The sequence below is a fragment of the Podarcis muralis genome, chromosome 12 (genome assembly GCF_964188315.1).
Source record: "Podarcis muralis chromosome 12, rPodMur119.hap1.1, whole genome shotgun sequence".
Lineage (NCBI taxonomy): Eukaryota > Metazoa > Chordata > Lepidosauria > Squamata > Lacertidae > Podarcis > Podarcis muralis.
The window spans coordinates 39,472,123-39,499,184 of record NC_135666.1 but is presented as its reverse complement, the minus strand read 5'-3'; the positions used below and the strand labels follow the sequence as shown (position 1 = coordinate 39,499,184).

The 27,062-nt window shown below is 39.7% G+C and overlaps 1 protein-coding gene across 9 annotated transcripts in view; it reads left to right on the top strand.

The window, feature by feature from the left end:
* TBC1D5 (TBC1 domain family member 5) overlaps nucleotides 1–27,062 on the top strand; it is a 286,484-nt gene that overhangs the window by 105,699 nt on the left and 153,723 nt on the right. For all 9 annotated transcript variants that reach the window (XM_028750607.2, XM_028750600.2, XM_028750602.2 and 6 more), the window contains exon 4: nucleotides 13,691–13,757. In XM_028750607.2, the coding sequence (XP_028606440.2) occupies nucleotides 13,691–13,757 (67 nt within the window). The remainder of the gene's footprint in view (nucleotides 1–13,690; nucleotides 13,758–27,062) is intronic.

The window sequence follows — 27,062 nt, the reverse complement described above, 5'->3', positions numbered from 1 at the left end:
CACAAGTGTAGAGCCATCTTTGTAGGAAGATTGTTTTTACATAGCCCTGAATCGTAGCTCAGTTGGTAGAGCTTGAGACTCTTAATCTCAGGGTGTGGGTTCCAGCCGCATTTTGGGCAAAGATTGGGCTATATGACCCTCGGAGTCCTGTTCAGTTCTAGGATTCTGTGTTGAAATGATGTGTAAACATATTCTGCCCATATGATCATATAGTTTTATCTTAATGTGTATGAATTGTTAAGGCTTTCACCAAAACTTTTTAATTGGTGAGGTATAAAGGTAAAGGTACCCCTGCCCGTACAGGCCAGTCTTGACAGACTCTAGGGTTGTGCGCCCATCTCACTCAAGAGGCCGGGGGCCAGCGCTGTCCGGAGACACTTCCGGGTCACGTGGCCAGCGTGACAAGCTGCATCTGGCGAGCCAACGCAGCACACGGAAACGCCGTTTACCTTCCCGCCAGTAAGCGGTCCCTATTTATCTACTTGCAGCCGGGGGTGCTTTTGAACTGCTAGGTTGGCAGGCGCTGGGACCGAGCAGCGGGAGCGCACCCCGCCGCGGGGATTCGAACCGCCGACCTTTCGATCGGCAAGCCCTAGGCACTGAGGCTTTTACCCACAGCGCCACCCGCATCCCAAGGTATAGGGTAGTATTAAATTCTTCAGGTGACAGTGTTCTGTAACAGTTTTCTGAAATGCTTTTGCAACAAGAATAAAGCAGCATCTGTCCATCTTTATAAGTAGATAGTACACAAATTGCTAATTTGCCCTGATAATTTTTTTACTGTATTGCTGTTTGTTTTGTTTTATTTCATGTTTTGCTTGATTATGTTTTAAGGATTAAATTTTGTAACCTGCCCTAGGATACTTTTCTTTTTTTTGTAATGAACAGCCGGCTATAAATACTTTAAATAAATAAAACAGCAGCGACTAAGATCTGGTTAAAAGGAAGGTTGTGTAGCTCAGTGGTACTTCACATGCTTTGTCTGCAGAATATTCCAGGTTCAATACCCAACAATTTCAGATATGGCTAGGAAAAGCTGTTTCAACCCTAGAATGTAGCTGCCAATCAGCATAGACAATACTGAGCTAGCTAGATCAATGATCTGACTTAGTAAAAACTAGCTTTCTGTGTTGTTTTGAACTGTTTTTAAGCTATTTTCACAGCCTTGAGAGGTAAGGGATAGGTAACAACAACAACAACAACAACAACAACAACAACAACAACAACAACAACAACAACTCCAGCAGCTTCAATCTTAAATTAAGATTATTGGCAGCTGGGGGAAATGGTGAATACTTTCTTTCCACGTATGATCTCACATCTCCACCTGTTTTCACTAAAGAGGCAGTTCTACCAGAGGTCAGCCCATGCTAGAGTAAAACACCAAAATTTAATAGCTTTATGTCTTCAGAATGCCTAACATGTCTTGCACAACACCACCAAGAGAACTGATTTTCACTAAAACAAACTTCCTTATTGCCCTTAAAAAACATCTTTTTAATAAAAGGTTTATCAAATTGCAGTATTTCTAATTCTTTATAAAAGTATCAGAACTCAATGTATTTTAAGAAGATTTAAAAGATTTAAATGGCATGTGCTACATGGACCATCTAGGTAGAGTAGGGGATTTGATTGTAACTGTAATTTTTATTCTAATGTAAATTCATCACGATTTTGTGTGAAAATATTTGTTTAGACTGAATATCAGAATTCTTGTTTCCCCACCCCTAAAATAATCTTGATTTACCAATTGATTCTTTTGCCTTATTTTATGCTAAATAGATAATTTGTAATTTATATCTCTCAAACAATTCCCAGTTGGATTTTTCATGCACTGAAAAGTCAGGTGCCTGACATTACTGTGCAAAGTTAAGTGCTTGGGGTTAATGAACAGCATTAAATTTTATGAAGCCATGTCCACTAGATGTTAAAAGAAGCTTAAGGGAACTTTCTAACAGATAAAAAATTAGCATTGGCACGGAAGAATGCCTGAGGGAGCTCAGTTCTGTGTAAAGTATAGCTGGGTGGCATATAGACATTCTATCATTAGGATAAATATTTCTGTTAGGAAATTGATTTTGTCTGCAAAATGATCACTGTACTGATGCATAGGTACCATGTAAAATATAGCTAGAGATCCTGAGGCAGACCTTTGTAAGTAAATATTGAAATTCTCTCAAGGCTCATGCATGGTATTGCAGTATGAACACTCTATTTATAGCTGGTTTATATTTAAGCCCTTTACGCAAGAAGTAATATGTTGGTTTCATCATACTCTTGTTCTGTTTCTGGCTGTGTCTTGGAACAGCAAAAAATATATGCTTATCCTGAATTTCCAAGGTTGCCTCGTTTAACACTATTAGATTTTACTGGCCACATAGCTAAATTACTTTCTTAGTGACAGAATCTTCTCTACACCACTTCCATACATAGATCTCTTCACCAAATCATTATAATGGAAAAGATCCAGTGGAATATGTTGTCAATCTCATTGCTCAGACATATCTTAAAGGTAAAAGGTAAAAGACCCCTGGACGGTTAAGTCCAGTCAAAGGCGACTATGGGGTGCGGAACTTATCTGGCTTTTCAGGCCTAGGGAGCTGGTGTTTGTCCACAAACAGCTTTCCAGGTCATGTGGCCAGCATGACTAAACCACTTCTGGCACAACAGAACACCGTGACGAGTGCCAGAGCACACAGAAACGCCATTTACCTTCCCACTGCTGTGGTACCTATTTACCTACTCGCACTGGTGTGCTTTCGAACTGCTAGGTTGGCAGAAGCTGGGACAGAGCAACGGGAGCTCACCCCGTCACACGGATTCAAACTGCCAACCTTCTGATCAGCAAGCCTAAGAGGCTTAGTGGTCTAAAATCCACCTGACAAGTGTCTGGCCAACATCTGCCGCAGGAAAGGAAATGTGAAAATCTCCCTAACAGTTTTTGTGCTACTGTTCCTTAAGTTAGGAAGTTCTTCCTTATTCTCAATGCAAATGTCCATGCTGGCTAGAATCTCTTTATTCCTATGGATAAAATATACAGATGTCCCTCTTCCTGCTCTCTATGATTTGTCCTCCTTTCATCTTTAAGGCCCAGCTGACATCATTTGCCTTTATAGGTGTGGCGGGAATATAGCATACTATCCCCACTCACTTCTGTTTAGATGTGATTATACTGAAGCAGAACACTGATCCAACTAGCTCAATATTGTTTATACTGACTAGCAATGGCTCTCCTGATTTCAAACAGGGGTCTCTACCTGGAGATGCTGAGGATTGGATCTGGGACTTTCTGCATGTAAAGTAGATGCTCTGTCACTGAACTGTTTCCCCCATTCAAATCTCCTGTTACTATAAGATCCAAGCATATCTCTTTGACATAGTAACTGCTTCCAGGTTGGTCTGGTCTCATGCCACTACCAGAGGTCTGGAAATGAGTCAAATGGGCAACATATAAATAATAAAGTGCTTATTTGAGGAAAATCACACTAAAATGCTGATGAATTTTCATAAGAATTTTTTTAATAAATCACAAATAGCTGCAAAATGTGGAGAATTTAATTTAAGATTGGGAAAATGAGAAACAGAGAGAAGTGAAATTGACAGATCATTCTATTGTTGAGAGCTATATATTGAATGATGGAGAAGTGAGGAGAAGGGAATCTTTGTAGGTGAACAAACAAATTTTCAGCGTGAGTTGGTATCCTGATTAATTTAAATGACAGGCAGTTTTGTACCCCCACCCCCGTCCGTTTCTTGCAGTTAATGGGGAAGACCTTGGGAGTGACACAGCTTTGTGGCAGGGAACTGCTGAATCAGAATAAATGTGTACAAAAACACTTTATGTTAGAGTTACAAACTATGCAGTAATACACACATCTCATGTTTCCTTCCTAGCTAACCACCAATTATCAGAATGGCAGATCAGTTCGGGTCCCAGATGAATTTTTGAAATGTTTAACTGTCTTGCTTACTCAGATGATTCATTAGGTTGGGCAACATTTGTGTAGGTTTGATGATGAGCATATCATTTCTATCATGCACACATTGTCTACAGCAGACCAAACACTAGGATTGATTCTAACCTAATTAATTTGACAGAGCCAAAGTTTATTTATTAATTTTCTTAGCAGTCTTTGAACTGAATTTAGTTCTTAAGGTAACTTATTAAAAATAACAAATAATAGCTTTAAAGTTTAAGGCAACCACATTTATTAATATTGTAAATTAAAATATTAACATACAGCAAGGGAAAAAATCAACAAAATTAAAAAGTAGTGCTGCCACTTAATTAAATAAATCTTAGTTGATTAATTATATGAGTTTTAGTCAGTTAATCTGTTAATTGATTAAATTTGCAAATGAAAAATAGTAATTTTAAAGAAAACAAGAAACTTTGTTTCAACATTACACAATGTATAGTTGAATGAGGGAAAGCTTCTTTTGAAAGATGTTCCTCACCATCTATAATTTTGGTAAACATTATATGAAAAATAATTTTAAAAATTAACCTGCTTCCCAATTAACTGGGGGTATGATTTTAGACTATAAAAATATTTTAATTTTTTTAACCTAACAAATTAATAAATATTATATTTTAACCCTACTTTAAAGGCATTTTGTATGTTCATCTTCAGATGTTCCTGAATAAAAGAAGCAAGCAGAAGGCCCTGTGAGGCTTTTTAAATAGCAAGTTAGAGTAATCTAACCTAGAGGTTACTAAGGTCTGGTTTCTGGAGAAGGAAAAGGGGAGTATGACCCTATGGCTCCTGCTTCATCTCTTCGTGGCTCTTGATAGCATAAGCCATGGCACACTGCTGCGTCTCTTCCATTAGTTGGAGTGGGTGGGCACTGTTTTATTGTGGTGGTGCTCCTGCTTAGGAGGTCCATTTCAGAGAATAGCATGCTTCAGCATCTTTGTAGTTGGAATGTTGTGTGCTGCAGGGTGCTATTTTGCCTCTAGTGCTATTCAATGTTTATATGAAGCCATTGGGGGGCGGTCTTAAGGAGATTTAGAGCACCATGTCATCTGTATGCTGATTATATTCGGATCCAAGCCACTCTGAAAGTCCAATTGAAATGGGTTCACGTCTTAAAGCAGGGGACTGTTTAACACAGCTGGAGTACAGCAGGACACAAAGAACGATATATATTTCTATAAGAAGTTTTCAATACCTTGTATTTTGCTTTCTTTTCTGATTAATATATTGGAAGCCAGATTTCCAGATACTTCCTGAAAATTCCACTTGTAATTATGCATGTCTGCAAAGAGGAGGGCTTAGTGCACTGAATCTAAAATTCACAATTCTCTGATCAAATTTTGCTGTTGTAATAAATTGAGAAAACTACACTCTCACCATACTTGTTTTACAGTTCTAATTTAAGATATTTCCCAGAATTTCCACACACATACCTGGGATTAAGCCCCATTTGACTAAATTTGTCTTAGTTTTGAGTAGACATGTATAAGATTGTACAGTGGTACCTTGGTTTACGAACTTAATCTGTTCAGGAAGTCTGTTCTTAAACCAAAGCGTTCTTAAACCAAGGTGTGCTTTCCCATAACAGTGGAGGACTCAATTTACAAATGGAACACACTCAACAGGAAGCAAAACATGCCCTTATTCCAAGGCAAAGTTCACAAACCAAAACACCTACTTCCAGGTTTGCAGTGTTCTTAATCCAAGTTGTTCATAAACTAAGCTGTTCTTAAACCAAGGTACCACTGACTGTTAGCCTGCATCTAACCCACGGAAGAGTGGTGGTTCTAGGTTATCATGCATTAGGCTGCCTTGCTAGTCTTATATTCGGGGGGGGAAATGCATAGGAAGCTATTAGAACAACAAAAGGATATTTCTGCTAAAATAGCAAATTATCAATCCAGAAATAATTATAGATTTTGGGTAAGTATGTTAGAACACGCCTTATTGAATGTTTGTAGAAAGTTGTGTCACTCTGCCCTTGTAGTATGTTTTCTCCTTTAGCCGTGTGAAGTCTCAGCAGCTTCTCTGTGTTAGATTTTTCCTTCCGTCAAACAAGCTGTCATTTTGCACATCTATATGTCAATTTTGCTTTCCCACTTAACAATTCTTCTAGCTTCAGCTGCTGCAGATTTAGGCTGAGATCCAGAGGGGCACAGGCTACCGTCTGCATGCGCACCCAATTTTATTTTGAGTTTCCCTTGCAAAAGCTGCCCTTTCAATGTCTATAAATGACTATTTAAAACCCTCCGCGTTTAAAAAACAGTATGCGGATTTGGCAGAAGAATTGATTTAAAAGAAAACAACAGTTGCCTAGAAGTTAGGGTAAAATATTCCCCCAAAATTGATAATAGAACACTAATGTGTAAGTTTTACAATATCATATCGTTAGAATAAAATTCAAAACTTCACTCAATATGTAATTATTGTTAAGAATATTACATCTAAAATTCAAATCATACCTATGATAATAGCAAAGTTATCGAAATGTAATTAATTCTGATAATTTCAAATGGTATTCTACCTTATCTGCTTTTTATTGTATGTTCTGTATTAACTTGCTATTGTTTCCTTAATATGTTATTGTTTATTTTATTTCATTTGCTTTTATGAGTACCTGTGTTCTTTTGGCATTAGCAACTTTTGTATTTTTAAAGAAATACATTCCATATTTTAAAGTAGCCAAGTTGTGAAGGTAAAATAAGATAATGGAATAATTTTTCAGAAGGAAGGGGCTGGTCAGGTAGTTTGTAAAGCATTGGCAGCCAATTTGGAACTGGGGGTGTTCCGTAAGTGTCACCCCAGTATTAGGTGAACTCAAAGTGCTTTAGATTTGTGTCTGGTCATATTGAGTTCCCTTCACAGCCTCCATCCTTCCCTTCCTTCCCTATTGCTACCTATACTTAGTAGCAGGGTAGGATCAATGGACAATAGCTTGATTTGGCAATGCCTGTTTCAAATAGAGCCCAAAACAGTTTGTCATTAATTCTTTATGAGTATGGAATGGGAGGTACTGCACCAAAGGAATAAAGACTTAAGGATTTAAACTAAACTATCGGCTTAGTCATGCTGGCCACATGACCCGGAAGCTGTACCCCGGCTCCCTCAGCCAATAAAGCGAGATGAGCACCGCAACCCCAGAGTCGGTTACGACTGGACCTAATGGTCAGGGATCCCTTTACCTTTACTTTATGGTTTAGCATTGCATAAATTAGTTCCAAGAGCCTCTGACTTGGGTTAGCTAGAACTATTCTGGATTTCCAAGCTGAAATTGAATTGAACAGTCATGTGAACCTATGGCAGGGAAGAAGACCTTGTCAAGCAGAGAGTCTGTTGTATAAGCAGCTAAATGACATGATTTAATTTTATTTTTTTACAAGACTGAAGAGATCTTGGGTAAAGGCATGTTTAATATATACCGTACATACTAATGTATGCTGAGAATCTTTATCTGTAGTGTGTTAAAACAGAACCTGTTAAAAAGAGATGCTTTTTTAAATTTGATATTACAAATTTGAATTTATGATATAGAAAAGCCTGACTGTGTGGTCTGAAGTTGACATTCAAGATCAATTAAACTGCTGAAGAATGCTGCAGTATGAATTAAGCTGCAGTATGAATGCATACTGTCAAAATGCATTTGGCAATTTTAACAAGGGAATTATTCATATCTGTATAACGTTTATTTTCATTTTCATGAATTCAATAAAATTAAAGATTGGGTGAGAACTGAAGGCAGCAGTGCTCTGGTTATAAGGACACTCCTGCTCAAATGGTTGCAAGTATAATTGAGGTGAGAGCAGCACACCTTGTGCAGGGCTGCTGCCTCCATTTTGCTTGAACACCTGGCTCTTGACCAGCTGCTACCTTGACACCTTGACCCCATCTCCAGGAACAAAAATACCTCAACTTGGAGTACTAAAGAGCTCCAATGAAGATTGGTGGGCTGTAGTAGGCTGCCCATATGGTGGCAAGTAACACTCAGTGTGTTTGTTCCTCCTTGGGAACTATGGACCAGACTCCAAGCCCCTTTATTCCCCAGTAGGCACTGACAATCTGTGTAGCATATCCAGCTGGATAGGTGGCCCTCTGGCATCTTTTACTCTTTCTCCTAAAATTGATTTTTTTTAATCCTTTGGGAAGGGGGACATGATAATAGTCAGAGTAGTAATGGCATTTATACACTTTGAGCATTTATTTCATATTTAATTTTGATTTTATTTTTATTACAATAATATTACACATTAGTACTCTGCCAGAAAAGTTGTTGTTTGTTTTCAGATCAAGCCCCAGCTCCTTTGTAAACACTTCACTATTTGTTGGTTATCAATTGCCTCCAATTTTATGTATTTTTCAAAGGAAAATTTCCACAAACTGCCGTGCACCCTTATTTACTCTAATTTTCACTGCACTAATAGCAGCTCCTTACAAAGAATATTTTTTTGTTTTTTGTTTTTTTACAATGGCAGCTCCTAGTTCACATGCTTACAGTGTGACCCTAGGTATGTCTACAATAGAAGTAAGCACCACTGAATTCACTTAGGCTTACTCCTGGGTAAGTGTGTATAGAATTGCAGCCATAGTCTTCTTGCTTGACACAATTACCGTAATGCTCCAGGTTTTTCAGCTTCACAGTGTGTTCTGCAGTAGTGCTTGATGAAAACATATTTTACTTAAAATTGTGCAAATAAAGATATTAACTGTCTTAACTTTGAGTTAGTCAAGACCAATTTTTATTCACAGAGTAAGCTAGAAGCTGAACTTCTCTCCTACCTTTTCGTTATGAAAAGCAGACTGTATTTCAAGAGGTGAACTTCAGCCATGTGTTCTGTTTTTAAAGTTTGTTGTACGTTTGTTAGTTTTGATTCCACCCCCCACCCCCCCCAAAAAAACTGTTGCAGGAACCAGCCACTATGACAAGGCGTCTATAGATCGAGAAGCAAGTGTTGCTGCACTAAAGCATGAAGGTGCAAATATTTTCACCCGCTTTTGGTTTCAGGCAGCCTCACCGCCTCCCACACACAGCATTTCACTTCAGCACTGTTTTAAATTGTAAAATACCTATATTGCTGTTTGGGCTTTTGGGTGGCTCAAAAAGTAGTTTTGTGTTACCTTTTGAGAAGGAAGTGTTCCCCTCCAATCTAAAAATTATCTGTAGTACACATTGATGGGCAGCTCCCCCCTCCAAATCTTCATTGAGAATGAACTTAGTTAAACTGAATTATTTGCTCCGCAAAATCAAGATCAGCTCCAGCCGTACTCCCAATGTCTTCGTTTGCTGCACGACCTAAACAGCCATACCCCTCTGTGGACCTCGAAGACCCCTTTACAAACCCCTCAAATTTAAGGAGGCAATAAGGACGGCTGGAGCCAGTGTTTTTATTACACCCTAGAACGCTGCATCAGAACCTCAGGCCTCAAGTCCCTGGGAAATGAAGTTTCTGAGGGTCCTTAAGAAGAACTCAATCCCACTGAAAGTTCTTCCTCTTTGCACTATGGAGGCCTCCAAGCCATTCTTCTCTGCTGCCGCTGCCCAGTAGATTTGAACTGGAAGAGAAATGGGCAACTGTAGCTGGGACTGGTAAGGGCCTAGTGCCAAGTCCATTAGGTGCCAGACATGCACTGTAGAGTGACTTTGGATTTGTATTGAGCATGAAACTTCTGAACTTCGGAAGTTAATTCTTGAGTGCCCATATATATATCTCACTACAGTTGCCTTGCTCATAGCTTTCAAACTTTGCAGTATTCAAATACAGTGCTGTCTTATATGAATTCAATGCTATGTTACTGAAAACCTGCCTTAAACTTTGGTACTTGATTATATCTGTGTTTGTTTTCATGAAGAATTACAACCTTTGCATGATGTCATAGGGTCCTGGTTATTAATAGCTTGTGTTTTTCCCATTAGCAAATAAGATAAGATTTAAACTTCCAACAGCAGCAAACCGCTGTCTTTACAGATTACACTACAGTAATCACTTAAATGATCCCCCCCCCCCTTTTAAAATTCCGAAATATATTTTGCATTTTCACTTTGGGAAACTTCAGCAACTCCCTTGGAGTGTAATGTACTTCAATTTTTTGCAGCCTAATAATTATTTTATAAATATCAGAAGTGCAGTGCACTTAATTCTTTAGCTGAAGGCATTATATTCAGTTTCTGTACACTGCTTCGAGCTTGCTCCATTTAATCATTTTAAAAGCTTAGTTGGTGTAAATTGAATTTAACACTGTAGTTGCAAGGGTGTTATGTAAAAAGTCCAAAAGGAGCGCTTATGGCACAGGATCTTATTGATCTTAAACTCTCTAGCACCCTCTGTTGTCATGTACAAGCAATATCAAGTGTATTATCTTTAACAACCGGATAGCCATCAAATTTATCAAAGTATGTTTGACGCAGATCTTTCAAATATGTACTTTGTCGTTTGCATAATTTAGCAAAAGTTACATTTTTTAACTAAATCAAGCTTTAGTTTCTATCTTACTGCGTTCATCAAATGGCGATATTTTGATTTGTTGTAGCCTTTGAAAAACACTCACTCTGTTTTGTGTGGGGTTTCTTTTAAAGAGATGCTCAAATTCTGCAGATTTCATATACATGAGCTTCAGGAGTAAAAATTGTCTGTTTTCTGTATACTCTGAAATTGTTACTGTACTGCTTCAAAACAGGAAGAACCTGAAATTGTCCGTACTAAAATTAAGAATTTATAACTGTATGGAACAGATGTTTTCATAAACATTTGCTATAATTAATTTCAACAGGGGGATTGGAGGAACAAAGCAGTTGCTCCCTTCTCTAAACTTAAATGCCTTTTCCCCATACAGCAAACCCAGAAATCTTTTCTTTAATACTGTTAATGAAATAAATTTACTTCTCTGTTTGTTTTTTACAATGAAAAGGAAAACATTAATTTTGCATTGTATTCTTATCTTTGAAATCGTGGAAAAGCATTCTGTAAACAGTGACATTATTTATCTTAGATAAGTCTTTTAAAAAAAATCAAACTGTTACATAAAGGGTCTCCTTACTACTATGTTAGTAGTATTATATAAAGAGGTAAAAATCATGGGACATATTACAGTATATGGAATAGTGTTGTATATTGAAGCTTTTTATATTTAGCATCAGTATCTTATTTTTTTATTTTTTATTTTTTGGTGGGTGATATATTTTGAGGGAAATATCTGTTATCATTATTGCTGATTTTTTTTAATGAGTAAATGTGCTATATTCTAATAATATGTGTATTCTGGCCTCCAAGTTGTTGTTAATTGAATTTATACCCTACCTTATGACCTCAGCAATTTTCTTCCAAAGGCTATGATTCAGAAGAAGTACATATTAGCAACCACATTTGAATATTATGTTTACTGTTGCTACAGAGAGGAAAAAAATATCCACTTACCAGAATCTTCTTTACCATCTTTGATGGCAATTTATTTTCCTCACTATTTCTGCACTTTATAAAAATACCGCTTAATTGAGAGAGCATTTTTTTTAAAAAAAGTTTTAAAATAAGCACAGCCTAATTGTTCTACACCTGAAAGCTCTACTGCAGCTGCAAGAAATTTTGAGCAAACCAGTATTCTTGACTGATCTGTCATCTACAAAGTGTGCAAAGAAAAATAGGTAGCTGTCATTAAAATTACATTTCAGCTTTCAATAACCATTTAATGAGTAGTGTAATTATATAAGTATGGTACCTCAAGTACTTCACTCAATAATTAAAAAATAATCTCATCTTTAAAGTGAAAGCTCTAATTATTATTTGACTTAACCAGGACCACTGTTATGATCTCCAGTGGCATCTCAGAGTGTTTTGAAGGTATAAATTAAAGCTGAATAAATCATTAAATTATTAAGCTTTAAATATGCTAAAATAAAAGTATGTGGTATTTTAAAAATATGCTACTGCAATTTGTAACTTCATAATGTAAGCAAATTCTTCTCTATTACTTTTTTCTTCTCAGAGATCACAAATTATGCACTTTTAAATATATATATGCATATGATTTAGTCTTTAGAGCAGAAACTGGGGGTGATTATTACCAAGCATTAACCATGAAAACATGATTTAATGCAGTTCTAGTTTCTTAGCAGTAATGCATCATTTTATTTATAGGCTGGGAAGATAGAAATTTGAACTACAAAACATTTTGTCATTCAAAGCAAAATCCCTTTTCTCATATTTTCCACTTGTACAAATATTGTCAGCCAGCCACCGTATAGGGTTACAAAGTGCGGTCATATCTAGTCTTAGCTGAAAGAGTGGTCATATCTAATCTTAGCTTAAATAAATGAATATCATTTCTTTCTCTGCATGATCCCATATTTAAGCACCAAAGTATGTGGATAAGTGTTTGTGCGCTACACGCTTTCACCATATGGTAATTGACATGATTGCAGCACTTCTAAGCAACTGCACCTATGACTGCGGAAATCACTTCAATTTTAACATATGTATCATAAAACATTGCACATTTCTGCATGTGATTCTGTATCCCATGGCTAGAATTGCATGCCACAATATATTAATTGGCATTCAGAAGAACATGCATGGCGATCTCATAACAAGGTATTGGTGTTGACAGACCAGAAACATATAATAGTGACTACTCTAATCCCTATTCATGGAGGCAGTACCATTATATCTTGGGCCCACAAGATTTCACTGCTCATGCCTGCATCAATAAGCCCTTGTATTTTTGGCAGAAGATAAGCCAAAACCGAAGCTCCTGCAGCCAATCAAAAGCCCCGTCGGACGTTTGGCTTCCAAAAATAGTTTGCAAACCGGAACTGTCACTTTCGGGTTTGCAGCGATCGGGAGCCAAAACGTTTGAGCACTAAGCTGTTTGAAAACCAAGGTACAACTGTGCTTATCGGATAGAGAGCTGATCAAGAATATAAAACTCAATTTATTGGGAAACAGAGTGTGAACCTATAGGAATAAGTCCCATTTCACTCAGTGGGGCTTATTTCTGGGTAGACCCGGACTCCTTCTGTTACGGCTTCCCCCAAGAACCATTGGAACTGTAGTTTACTAAGAGGCCGAGAATGGTTAGGAGACCCCTATTTCTCTCCCAGAGCTACAGTTTGCAGCATGGTTTAAGAATCAACCCCTCTTCCCATGGAAGTCTGGAAATTGTAGCTCCGTAAGTAGAATAGGGTTCTTCCAGCACCCTTAGCAAACTAAATTTCCCAGAATTCTTCACGGGAAGCCATAGCTGTTTAAAGTGGTATGATAGATATCATGTCGATATGGGATTGTACTGCATGGCACCACAACCCCACTTTGGGGTCTAATTTTATACCTTGGATTTTACATAAATTGCACTAAGTCATGCCTTTCCTTGGATGCCTAAGAAATTTATTAATGGTTCACACACACATGTCTTGGTGTCTTATAGCTGAATTTGTGTCACAATTTTGTTTCTTTGATCTTTGATTATCACTTCTTGCCTAGTCATTAAGTGATGTCCATGCATGTGTAAACCAGCTGCTAGACCCTTCATAGTTGGGGCTCAACCAGTGCATCTCCTCTGTATTTTTTTCCTTCACATTGATGAACTTAATCCATACATTTTGAGAGACAGATTGCATCAGGGTTGATTCAACTCCCAGTGGTCCAATCTTACTGTGCAAAGAGCTGGTACTTCTGTACATCCATGCCACTCTCCTTTAACCTGCTAAAAACCTCTGTTTATCTTCCTAGATATGTCAAATGAGAATGGAAGACTGCATCATACTTCGGATTCTGAAGGAACATTTCTTTCATATAGGTGAGAGTTTCTCATGCTTTCTGGCTTTTGATAACCAAAATTCCAGTTCAACAACATATGAAATCATTTTTGTCAGCATTTAATTTGAATTTCTTCCTTTAACTTACTTTTGCGAAAAGCCCTGTGCTAGTCTCTGGTGTGACTCCAGAGACTGGAGGACATTTCAGGAAATACTGTATGCTGAAGTCACACCAGTGATTGGAACAGATTTCATGGTGTGTGGTAATTTCATTTGAAGGAAGCTCTCTCTCTCTCTCTCTACCACTCCATTTTTGGGTTAAAGTCTTTTTGTCTTTCCTAGAATCCTTACTCTGGAATTATCAGCATTTCCTGGCAAATTCTTCTTCTTTCTTGGCTAGTCACAGAAATTAGGATCAGCTTTTATTTGTACTTGTCTGCCTAGAGCTACTTAGTTTACTTAGACTTTTTAAAGTTCCATATTAACTCAATACAAATAATTTTTAGACCTGTGATCATGGCTGGCTCCATGTTTGAGAGCATAGTGTCCTCTAACAGGTCCCCTATCCTGTCAATGACACATGCAGGCTTTCCTGGCTACAGTAGCACCACTCCAAATACCGCTGGGTTGCAGAGTCTAGGACAGGCATGACCAAACTTGGCCCTTCAGATGTTTTGGGACTACAATTCCCATCATCCCTGACCACTGGTCCTGTTAGCTAGGGATGATGGGAGTTGTAGGCCAATAACATCTGGAGGGCCAAGTTTGGCCATGCCTGGTCTAGGAAGTAATTTAATTCCCCACAATTAAAGCAGTGCTGGATCAGGAGCATTGTAGGTGGATCCAGTTGCTTGGTGCTGATTGGATTGCCAGTACCTTGCCAAGGTACAGAGGACCTGTCAAGAATGACAGGTCCTGATGCCAGCTCTGCCTATCATATGAACCTGAACTGCAATCCAAGAAAGCCATGGGTTACTCATTGACTGTTGACCATGCAGAAATGTGGTGTTTTCAGAAAGAATTACAATTGTTTGCAATGGCCGAAGGCCTTCTGCTGGAGTATCATAAGCCCTGGTTTTACTTGAAGGTGGCATGTAACACTTGAGATTGGGGTCTTGGTATAAGTAACATCAAAGGGTGTTGCCTGGTTATACAGCCTTCATAACATTTTAGTGATGAATGCAATATTGAATAAGTGTTTTGAAGTATCTGGACAGAAACACTAGAAGAATCCATGAACACTGAGCATCTTTTGCACATCCAACAGATTTGTAGCATATGTTAGTTGAGAAAAGTTTTGTCTTTTACAAGAACAATGGAACAGGAATTCGCAAACGAAATAGCTTCCTTGACTTCTCTGATTTATTTATTTTTAATGTTTGCTGTATTAGCTTCCAAAGGAGAAAACAAGAGTCATGGTCTTGCCATCTTCAACCATAGATTACTATTTTGTCAAGAAGTAGAGACTCCAAAATATAAGTGACCGTAGGACTCTTAAACAGAGATGTAGAAGTTATTTGATAGACAGATGAGTGACAGGATACAACAGCACACATTGAATTTTGTTGGTTTAACAGTAGGTCTCATAGCACTTGATATGTATAATTAATGTCAAATTGGGTCCAACTTTCTGGATAATCAGAAAATAGAGACTTAGCCCCCCCCCCCCCCGTCTAAATTCTGCTGATTGCCACATAGTCAGGTGCCATAGCCCCAAGGCTTCTTGGTTACAAGATCGCTGAATAATAATTGTGCTTTGAAAGTAAGTGATAAAGAACGACTTTGCTAAAATAATACTAAACCATTTTTATCATAAATCAGAGCCGGCCATTATTGCAGCACAGTATTAATTTATTGGTACAATTAGAAAGCAAAAATGATAGAGCTAGGTCATATGGTATATTAAAGAAGAAGAAGAAAGCCTTGGCTTTTAATAGTTGGCAGACCCGACACTGCTATTAAGTAGCATTACAGTATTTAAGGTGTGAAATGAATATTTTATTCTCAGTAAGAAGTAGCTCCAAACATATAATGAGGCTAGCTGCAAATTGTTTGGCTCTAAGTTCTAAATTACATTGCAAAGAACAGACAAGAACTTCATGAGCAAAAATGTGTGAATGTTAAACTAAAATATAGTTGTGGGGAAATGTAGTGGTTTAGAAAAAAAGGAATTGACCAATAATCCATAACAGTGTCACCACAGCAACGATGGAAAATATATTGAAAATGTTTCTTTTCAAATTATTATATAATGAAGTCAAACTAGAAAGAAGCAATAGCTATAGTCATTTATGTATATGTAAATCTCATTGATTTCAGTGGAATTTATGAACATGCAACCCTGTACAGGGTTTTTAACAAAACAAAAGCAAAGCAGGAACACCTGTATTAAAAAAAACAAGAAAAAACCCCCCACACATAACAGCTAAATGGCCAGGGGAAATAAAAAAGGTCTTTGCCTATGAGTAGAAATACATCAACCTCTGTCAAGTCAACCAAGTTCTCGTTGGAAGCCAACACTGAAAAATCCATCTTGTGGGTCTTCACGCACAGACATCAACCTCTGAAGGCAGCAGGACCTGAAGAAGACCCTCTCAGGAATATATTGAGAGTTGGCAAACTGCTGGTAGAAGAGGCAGATTGCTAATACTTGTAATCGAAAGTATTACATTTGCTATAGGTGTGTGATTGCTAGAACCTCTAAATACAAAGCACAGTTAATAATTTGAGGAAATGAACTATCCCTTTTAATGACAATTTTTGCCCTTGATACTTCCTGAGAATGGTAATTCTCTTAGTCAGCAAACCGTGGGCTCCATCCTTAATGTTGGCAATACGGTGCCACTAGAAAGTAGAAATACTGTCTTTCTCTCCTTCCCAAGGGCAGCTGACCTTCTCCTCGCCAAAGAGTTGAACCTCTTGCCAGCACATATGACTACAGACTATTACATTAATCTGTTTAGCCGCAGTACCAGCTGCTTGCATGTTTTTAATTATCTTATTAGATGATATAACAGTGACCTATGAAATAAAATTGAAGGTGAGCATTTTTAACTTCTTTTATTTAACAGCTTTCCCCCAAAATATATACTAATGAATAACTGATTGGGGAGATGGGCAATTAGGCTTTTGTTTTTTACTCTGTAGAATCTAATCTTGAGGACAAAATAACTTAACTTTCTTTAAGGATTTTCTAACTACTATTAGAGGGACGCGGGTGGCGCTGTGGGTAAAAGCCTCAGCGCCTAGGGCTTGCCGATCGAAAGGTCGGCGGTTCGAATCCCCGTGGCGGGGTGCGCACCCGTTGCTCGGTCCCAGCGCCTGCCAACCTAGCAGTTCGAAAGCACCCCCGGGTGCAAGTAGATAAATAGGGACCGCTTACTGGCGGGAAGGTAAACGGCGTTTCCGTGTGCTGCGCTGGCTCGCCAGATGCAGCTTTGTCACACTGGCCACGTGACCCGGAAGTGTCTCCGGACAGCGCTGGCCCCCGGCCTCTTGAGTGAGATGGGCGCACAACCCTAGAGTCTGTCAAGACTGGCCCGTACGGGCAGGGGTACCTTTACCTTTACCTTTAACTACTATTAATTATATTTCACGTGTAACACGTATAAGTATTAACATTAATATCCCTTGTTTTACTGAGTTATGATTTCGATGCATTATTTTGCATAATAGTCTACTAAATATTGACACCTCATGCTTTATTTAATATAATTTTGTTTCCAAATTATTTTTCTTCTTATTTCCTTGAAAATAGTTTACTAGCTTAATGTTGCTCATTTAAATTGTGCCCGTATCATCCAAGTTAATAGTGCTTTGCAGAACTCTGTAAGAAAGACTTGTAACAGAGGATGCTCAAGCTAATATGGATCTTCTTAAGATAATCTTTCTAGGATCAGGCAAATAAACAATGTGTATATAAGGTGGGTAAGGGACGCGGGTGGCGCTGTGGGTAAAAGCCTCAGCGCCTAGGGCTTGCCGATCGAAAGGTCGGCGGTTCGAATCCCCGCGGCGGGGTGCGCTCCCGTTGCTCAGTCCTAGCGCCTGCCAACCTAGCAGTTCGAAAGCACCCCCGGGTGCAAGTAGATAAATAGGGACCGCTTTCTAGCGGGAAGGTAAACGGCGTTTCCGTGTGCGGCTCTGGCTCGCCAGAGCAGCGATGTCACGCTGGCCACGTGACCCAGAAGTGTCTCCGGACAGCGCTGGCCCCCGGCCTCTTGAGTGAGATGGGCGCACAACCCCAGAGTCTGGCAAGACTGGCCCATACGGGCAGGGGTACCTTTACCTTTACCTTTTATATAAGGTGGGAGGGGTAGATCAAGGCAGGAATTGGTGACTGAATGGTGCAGCAGGCTTTCTACTTGCTTCTAGTTGGAGGTTGATTGTTTCACTCTTGTTCTAGCACTGTAAAGATGATTTTTTGGAAGTTCTTTCTGATACCGCTTAAGCATTATTTTCCATGTCCAGCTCATAACCAGTTCACACGTAACTCTAAGTCAAACCATGGCTAAATGTGAACAAGCAAGTACACAGGCAGTCAGAGGAAAAATCATGGCTGCTTTGCTCCTTACCTAGTCTTGTTGCTATCATGCTACCTAGAACTTAGACTAGCTTGGCTTCGTACTACATCTAAACTCAGTTTTGTGGTTTGTCCTTGCTGCAAGCAAGCCACAAGTGTTGAGTCAAGAACAAGCCCCAGCTACAGTTTGCGTGAGACAAACCATAAACCTGAGTTTGAATGCAACACTCAGCCAAACTATGGCTTAGCTGCTTTTCTTTCCTTTCTGCTTGCTCATTCACGCTTCAACATCATGGTTTGTCTTACATGAGTTTCATGCCAGCATGAGACAAGAAAAATGTAAGAGAGGACCTGCTTCTTGAGTGACTCAACAATGGGTCTCAGTGTTTTTCAATCAAGGATCGCTTATGCAACTGAATGCTAGCACATGTGAATGGAACTGTATTCATAATTATGTATATCCTAGCTGAGTAGATCCACTTGGTTTGCAAACCAGACTGAAAGCAATATGGTGTTTTCCTCTATTTTCTTAAAAGTGGAAGTGTTCCTGGAAATATTGTGGTCTTTATTTTGAAGGGAAATGAGCCATAAAAAAATTGTATATGGCTCCTTTTGCTTTCCCTTCAACCCTGCTCCTGATGCAATGATCACAGCCATGTTCATTTTTAGGGGGCAGGAGTAGTAGAACTCTTCCATTTTAGGGTGCTGTTTGTTTCAGAGTGCTTAGGCAAGGGCAAAGCCAATAGATGTTTCTCCTCTCTACCTGTTTTATGTTTCCCTGTCCCATATAACCTTTTATGCTGGGTGACTAAGGGGTCATCAGGTTTCTCTGTAGATCTAGATTTGTCACTTCCTTACAGCAAGTTCCCATGGAGATTTTTGCTCTGCTTGTTGTACATTGTCACAACTATCCACATTGGACTAGGCAGGGATTATTGCCAGCATAGGTCTCTCCCCTCCACTTTGTGGACCACAGCTTTCCACTTTTGCTTGCTTCTTAAAACCTGTGGTCCACAGAGTGGAGGAGAGCGATCTATGCTGGTTGTATAATTAGGAAGAGGACTGTATGCTACATCATCCATGTCACAGTATAAACACAAATTTCAAGCTGAAGAGAGAAGTGCTTGAGTTTTGGCATGTTTGTTGGAGGAATTACTCTTTCTGTCTCTCCCTTGTCCATATTTATTAAATTATTGCAGTATTTCCCTCCCAATTAAATGGACAGATTTAGTCTACAATTCCAAATTATCTCCAGGTGCATCAGAGAATGATTCTGTTTTATGAAACACCTGTTCAGCATATTGCAATAAAATTAGATAATAATGTTAGCACAAAGAAGAGCTCTAACAAAAAAGTAGACTTTGGAAAGGGTTAAGAACATAAGAAGAGACTACTGGATCAGGCCAGTGACCCATGTAGTCCAGTATCCTGTTCTCACAGTGGCTAACCAGGTGCCTATGGGAGGCCTGCAAGCAGGACACAAGCACAAGAGCATTCTGTCCTCCTGTGGTTTCTAGCAGCTGGTATTCAGAAGCATACTGCCCCTGACTGTGGAGGCAGAGCATAGCCATTGTGGCTAGTGGCTACTGGTAGCCGTGACTTCCTTGAATTTCTGTTATCCTCTTTAAAAGCCATCCAAGTTGGTAGCCATCCCTGCCTCCCGTGGGAGTGAATGCCATAGTTTAACTATGTGCTATGTGGAGAAGTACTTTATTTTGCCTGCCCTCCAAAATTCAGCTTTATTGGATGTCCGAAAGCTCTAGTGTTGTGAAAGAGGATGAAAACCTTTCCTTGACTCATTTTCTCCATGCCATGCATAATTTTATATATTTCTATCGTGTCACCTTCTACTGGTCTCTTATCAAAACCAAAAAGCCCCCAGTGCTTCAGCCTTTCCTCAAGGGGAAGTTTCTGCTTGATCATTTTGGCTGCCCTTTTCTGAATCTTTCCCAACTCTACAATATCCTTTCTGAGGTGAGGCAGCCAGAACTGTACACAGTATTTGAAATGCGGCCACACCACAGATTTTTCCTAATGACCCCAGCATGGAATTTGTGTTTTCCACACCTGCTGCACACTCAGTCAACATCTTCACTGCAACCCCAAGGTCTCGTTCCTGGTCAGTCACTGCCAGTTTAGACCTCATAAGCGTATATGTGAAATTAGGGTTTTTTGGCTCTGACAGTCATCACTTTACTTTAGTTTACACTGAATCACATTTGCCTTTCCCCCGCCCATTCACTGAGTTTGAAGAGGTCCTTTTGGAGCTCTTCACAATCCACTTCTGTTTTAATGACCCTGAACAATTTAGTATCATCAGCACTTTCTACATTCCTCCATTGGAAAAAACTGTCCTGGTCTCTGCTTCCTGTTACTTACCCCATTCAAACAAGAGGACTTCTCTTATATTGCCTTCTTATAATTCTAGTGGGTTCTAGTAACTTCAGTCACAGACATGTGAGAAATGGCAGACCTGGAAATATAGCCATTAATGTATGCAGTATGATTGACTCTGTCTCCTGCCTTAATGGGATATTAGTGGATGAAATAAAGGTCAGAGACAGAAGACTGTATGAGCAGCCCACCTTGTGCCACCATATGTGTTGTTGTTCACTCTCTGCTATTGTGGTCAATCACATAGTTGTTGCTCCCTTGCTTAGAACCCAAGTACGGAGTAGATCCAGGAGAGACTTGGTTTCTATGATCCAGGAGAGACTTGGCTTCTATGACCAGGACATGCAGGGAGCCAAATAAGTACTTTGGTGCTTAAGAATCTTAAGAATCTTTTCCTTCTAGGACAAGCAGAGATGGCAGGAACCAGTTCCTACACGCAACACCTCTGCTAAAGAGCTGCTTCTTGCCTTTGACCTTTAATATTGTCAACAGAGGAAAAGAACCAGAAAACTGGAGCAGTTGCCTCTTCATCTCTTATTTCTACAAACTACTTTAGTGGAAGCATTCATGGAAGTTTTTCCAAGAAGCAAAAAATAGTATTAAAAAATAGTAAATAGAAAAATAATACTTGGTGTTTTGGAGTCATTTCGCTTCTGTAGCTATAATTTCAAAACAGCTCCATTTATTCTGATAAATCCCACCATTCCTTTAATATCTTATGTGCTTTATGTTAATGTCTTTGTCGTGGGTTTTTAAAGTTTAACAAGTACCATCTCACACACACAGATGGCCATTGTTCATTACTAAAGTGAGTGTGAATTAAAATATTTATTAAAAGTTCTTAAGCACAGTGGGCCTAAGTAATGCACTGCAATAATGCTATCAGGATTCATTTAAACTCCAAGCTCAAATCATCTTTGTGCCAGTGTGACTGAAATTGACAGATAAATGGCACCACGCTTCTGGTGGTGTTGAGTTGTGCTTTTTCAGATCTTAATCATGCTGGCACTTCCTCCTTGGAGAGTGAAACTAGTCCATAAGGTTTTTAGTGACCTAAAAGCAAGAACATCTGCTGCAGAACCACAAGCAAGTTGTTGGCCAAGTTTAGTAGTTCGGGAGTCTGCAGATGATTGCAAATACTAGAATTTTAGTTTCAAGTATCCTGTAGCAGACAAAGGTGCCAGAATCTTTCAGTAACTCTGTGGTTAATAGATTTTAAAGTTATTTTTCTTTTTATCAGAGAATAGTGTTTGCAGCTATTGCATCACATGACACTATTCAAACAACTTGTCTATTTCACCCATTTCTTTTGCTTTACATGTGTGGTGGTGTTTATCTGAGTTCCATCTATCAACCCCACCTGCTGTTGGTGAGACGTTCCTTAGTAGGTCTGGCCACAACACACACATTTGTGCACTTTTAAAACTCACTTTCTGTGCAAATCTGAAATATCAGAACATTTGTATCTCGAAAATAAAAATCCCACATGCACAGGTAAACAAATATATGTGCATATGCCCACAATGGATCTCAACAATCTGGAATTTAGGGAGAATTGAGAAGTACAGTGGTGCCTCGCAAGACGAAATTAATTCGTTCCGCAAGTTTTTTCTTCTTGCGAGTTTTTCGTCTTGCGAAGCACGGTTTCCCATAGGAATGCATTGAAAATCAATTAATGCGTTCCTAGGGAAACCGACTTCAGACCAGGTCCGGGGACAGTCTGTCCCCCGACCTCTTCTGAAGGCTGGGGGGGGGGATGAAGGGCTTTTCTTCCCACCCCCCAGCATTTTAAAAAACCCCGGGACAGCGGAGGACTTCTCCGCTGTCCCGGGGCGATTTAAAAGCCCCCGGGAAGGCAGGCAGGGGGGACAAAGACTTTTGCCCCCCGCCAGCCTTCAGAAGAGGTCCAGGACCTCTTCTGAAGGCTGGCGGGGGGCAAAAGTCTTTGTCCCCCCTGCCTGCCTTCCCAGGGGCTTTTGCCCCCCGCCAGCCTTCAGAAGAGGTACTGGACCTCTTCTGAGGGCGGGCGGGGGGCGAAAGTCTTTGCTCCCCCCGCCTGCCTTCAAAAGCCGTCGGGGACAGCGGAGAAACGCGCCGCCCGGGGCGATTTTAAACCCGCTGTCCCGGTTTTTTTTAAATGCTGCCGGGCGTCAGCGCTGCCGCCCGGCAGCATTTTAAAATCGCCCCGGACAGCGGAGAAGTCCCCCGCTGTCCCGGGGTTTTTAAAAAACCTCTCCGCCCCCCGCCAGGCTTCGGAGCAGCCTTCCAAAGCCTGGCGGCGGGAGGAGGTCCGAGGACAGTGGGGAAGAGGCGCTGCGCTTCCCCACTGTCCCGGAGATTTCCCTATGGGCTTTCATCTTGCGAAGGAAGCCCATAGGGAAATTCGTTTTGCGAAGCGCCTCCGCGACGGAAAACCCTTTCGTCTAGCGGGTTTTCCGTCTTGCGAGGCGTTCGTCTTGCGGGGCACCACTGTAGTCCTTGAGGGGAGAGGGGTTTGGGGGTGCAACACACAGTGCCGTTACATCTCATCAAGTGCAGCCCACTAGCGTAGATGAGAAACATTGAAATAGAATTCAGTTGAAAGTTCCCATGTGTGAACTAATGTGCACAAAAGGGCACATGGAAAATCAGATCTGTGCGCATTAACACACAGATGTGAAAGCACCCTGAGTCCTGGTCTTCAAGTACCTGACTTAAGAGTAAAGTTAAAGCCAGAGCTATGATCCATAAATGAGTGGTTTAGACAGCAGGCAGTAGGAATCCCTCAGGTCCTAAATACCTGCAGCTTTCATTTTTCATTTAGTGAACTTCTCCTGCTTCAGCTTATTCCTTTCAAATAAGTCCTTTGTATCTCCATAGTTCGTTCTTCCCTTTTTCCTAGTAACCAGGATCCATATTTCCTGTGGTGGGTTCATCTGAGATCAGGTAGTCCCTAAAAGTTATTTTCTGCACAAATACAGCTAAACAAGTTGTGTAGATGTTCACCCTCCTCCCTCCAATAGCAAATACAAATGTGAAAACTTTGCTAAAAGGCTGAGGCATGTCTCGTGCTATGCAGGACTTAAAGCCAAGCGCTTATTAATAATAAAGCATTATCTTAATTCTGCACATGCCTATTCAGAAGGAAGTCCCTTTGTGTTTAATGAGACTTAATCCCAGGTAAGTTTGTACAGGATTGGCAATGATAAAAATTGGTTATTGAGCCTTAACAGTTGTATCTTCATAATCAGGGCTAGCAGGACATTGCTGACCTCTCATGGTAAGCATGAGGTTGTTGGGCCAGGGGTGTGGGGTCAAAGAAGCAGCAATCTCTCTCTAATATTGTGCTTCCATGGCAGCCATTCTGTGACTGACTCTGGCTTAACCCTCAGAATTCAAAATTGTTGCTCACTTGTCCAAAAATGTTGGCAACCCATTGTCTGTTGTTAGCATCCAGCACATTAAATGGTTTGGGGACTGCATCTTGTTGATTTGTGAACGTATAAAGTTTTAGTGTCTTACAGTGCAATCTTGTGTATGTTTACTCATAAGTGGATTATATTGTGTTCAGTATTGCTTGCTCCCTAGTGTCATACCATCAGATTCAATTCTGATCCCATGCCCTACATTTGTGACAATGGGGCAAAAGTAGTTCCAGTTTGATTCATGTTTGGCTCTTTGGCTACCATTGATATAGAAAGGTGGAAGCTGACAATGTGGTAGTCTTCAGATTTATACAGCTTCCATGAGACCCAGCCACATGGCCAATGGCCAGGTATGATGGGAGTCGTAGCCAAAATATTTCAACGGCAGCATATTGGCTTTCCCTGTTCTGGATATTTGCACCCTTTATCTGAATGGAGTGAAATGCCCATCACTGTCAATCAGATGAGAAATGTCAATTTAAGAAAAAATAAAATAGATGCTTCATCACCTCCACACTCAACCCTTGACAACCATATGCTGAACATTGATACTTAAAAGCCACTTTGCTCTTTGCTGTTTATTAAATTCCTCTGCCCAAAATTCAAGACTTCTAAGCACTGGAGAACCAGAGAGACTAGCTGAGTGATCTATTGCAGGGGAGCATGGGGCACAGATTCTATAGGAAGCAATTGCCTTACTCAAATCCCTGGTGACTCATGGTGGTCAGGGTGGGAGATGTGAGTGGCCTCCCCTGTTTCATTTCTCTCCCTGCTCCCCCCCCCCCATTGACAGCAATGGATGGGAATAAATTATGCCAGCTCCAGAACTGACATGGTTTTGAGGCTTCTTGTGGAGCCTTTTGGGAGAGTGAAGGGGCTTAGGAACCTGCAAAGCTGTCGTGTCCTCTGACACACCTTCAGAATGTCCTGTTTTGACCCCCACCACCCTCAGGACATTGCTACTGGGACAGCGGCATCAGTGAAGCTTTTCACTGCTGTCCTGGAGATGTGCTATTCTGCCGCCATCTCTACCATGGAGTGGTTCTTCTCGATTCTATGGCCCCTCACCTGCCTTCTCATAGAGCATGAGATTATTTTAACTTGTCAGATTGTTTTTGTATATGAGGAATAACTAGTTTCTTCTTGCTAAATGTACACATATAGACTATTTGTATATAAAGTTTTATGAAAATTATGAAATGGCCACATAATAAAAATACCAGGGATACTTAAATGATATATTGGATAATTTTTAATTTTGCTAGATGGTTGTATGGCTTTGTGGTTCATTATTTTAACCAATGTCAGTAACAAATATGTCCTACACTCTTGTAAACTGTTTGCCTTTGTACTACTAGTAATTATTTGCATGTTATTTTTTTTAAATAAATCTAGGAGAATTAAAATGGATCAATCTTTGAACAATTTCTAAAATATTTTTCTTTGTACAAAAAGCAGAAAGACTGTGTACAGTTCTTAATTGCCTTTTCGAGACTGAGTTCCCTCATTACCTGTGATTTAAGCTAAAAATGAAGTAATTATAGATAACAGTGTTTATCTGGTTGATCTTGGCACCTGCAGTCCTAATGCTGAAGCTCTTCCTGTTTCTGAGGCCAGGCTTTAACGTCTCTGGCTGGCATTACTAATCTGCAACTCTTACATTTCTGCTAAATTTCCCATAAAAGTTTCAGACACTATGCTGTGCAAAAAAACCACATTTTTTCTAGTTAGAAGACTTGGTAAAACACACATTTTTATTAGGCGTGTTTTGTTCCTTCCACAGAACAAATAGCTGGCAACAGTGGTTTCTGCTTTCTGCATTTTCTTCTTTTATGTCGTTTATCAGATTATAATAGTTTTGTAAAGTATGTTGATGTATGCCCCAATTCTTTTAAACATATGTCTGGATTCTTTATTGTATTTGCTTGATCAGAACAAAGCTTAGCCTGCAAAAGTTTTTCTAGGAGTTGCACATTACTTTGTCCAACAAGTACATTGCCCAGTCTGGAATCCTAGCAGTGACCTGGTTCTTGTGGAACACAGAGGCAAACCTTTAGCACGAATGAGCAAATGGTCAGGTCAGGAGCAAAGGCGATAGTAGCTGCCTCCTTCCGCTGCTGAGGCACCACTTTGAGTTAGCATTGTGTTTGAACCCAGGCTCTTGGTTTGTCTTACTCCACACAAATCAAGAAATGTAACCAATGTTTGGTCTGAGTTACCATTCATACTTTTATCTGAGGAAGAAAAACCATAAACCTTTAACTTTCACCAAATGTGGCAACTGAGGCATAGCCTGCTTTTACTTCATGACCTACCTTCACCTCCTCCCACAAACCAAGGAATCTCTGATTTTGCTTATGTGAGAAGAAGTTTTAGTTTGTCTTTGTTTTTGTTTTAGTCAAATTATATTTGTTAATTCAGTGACTCAAGGAAGTCTTTGGGCTATTTCACTTTAGATCCTCAGGTGGGTGGTATTGTTCTAGAGATTCAGTTCAGTGGAAAATAGAGAAAATATAGTTTAATTCTTGTATTCAAATTCACTAAATGGTTTGGGACAATTAATTTCCAATTGTTTCCCAGTAGAGTAGATTTACTTGTACATTAATGAAGCACAGGTGTTAGGCCCCTGGTGTCTTTGTGCCTAGGAGGCATATTTAGGTTGTTTATCTAGTCAGCCGTAGGTACTGCAAGGTACTCAAGCTTGCCTTTAACAGTTTATACAGTGAGGGGTTTTTTAAAATTTATTTTTTAAAAATTTGCTAGCACCTGTTAAATTTTTAAGACTGATCATGTAGAAAGAAGTGGAAGAGACTGCAGTAGTAAACAGCACTAAAAGTTAACGGAAGTCATCTTCTATTATGCTTAACTGCCCAGCTTGACGTTATGTAGAAAAGAGGCTTCATTTAGGCAAATGTGTCATGTGCAGAAATAATAGTCAACACTATACTTCCTTGTACCATATTTTGAAATTAGGTATTCTTTCAAATAGGTACTGCTTTATCTATGGTTGAAACCCAAATGTGCTTATA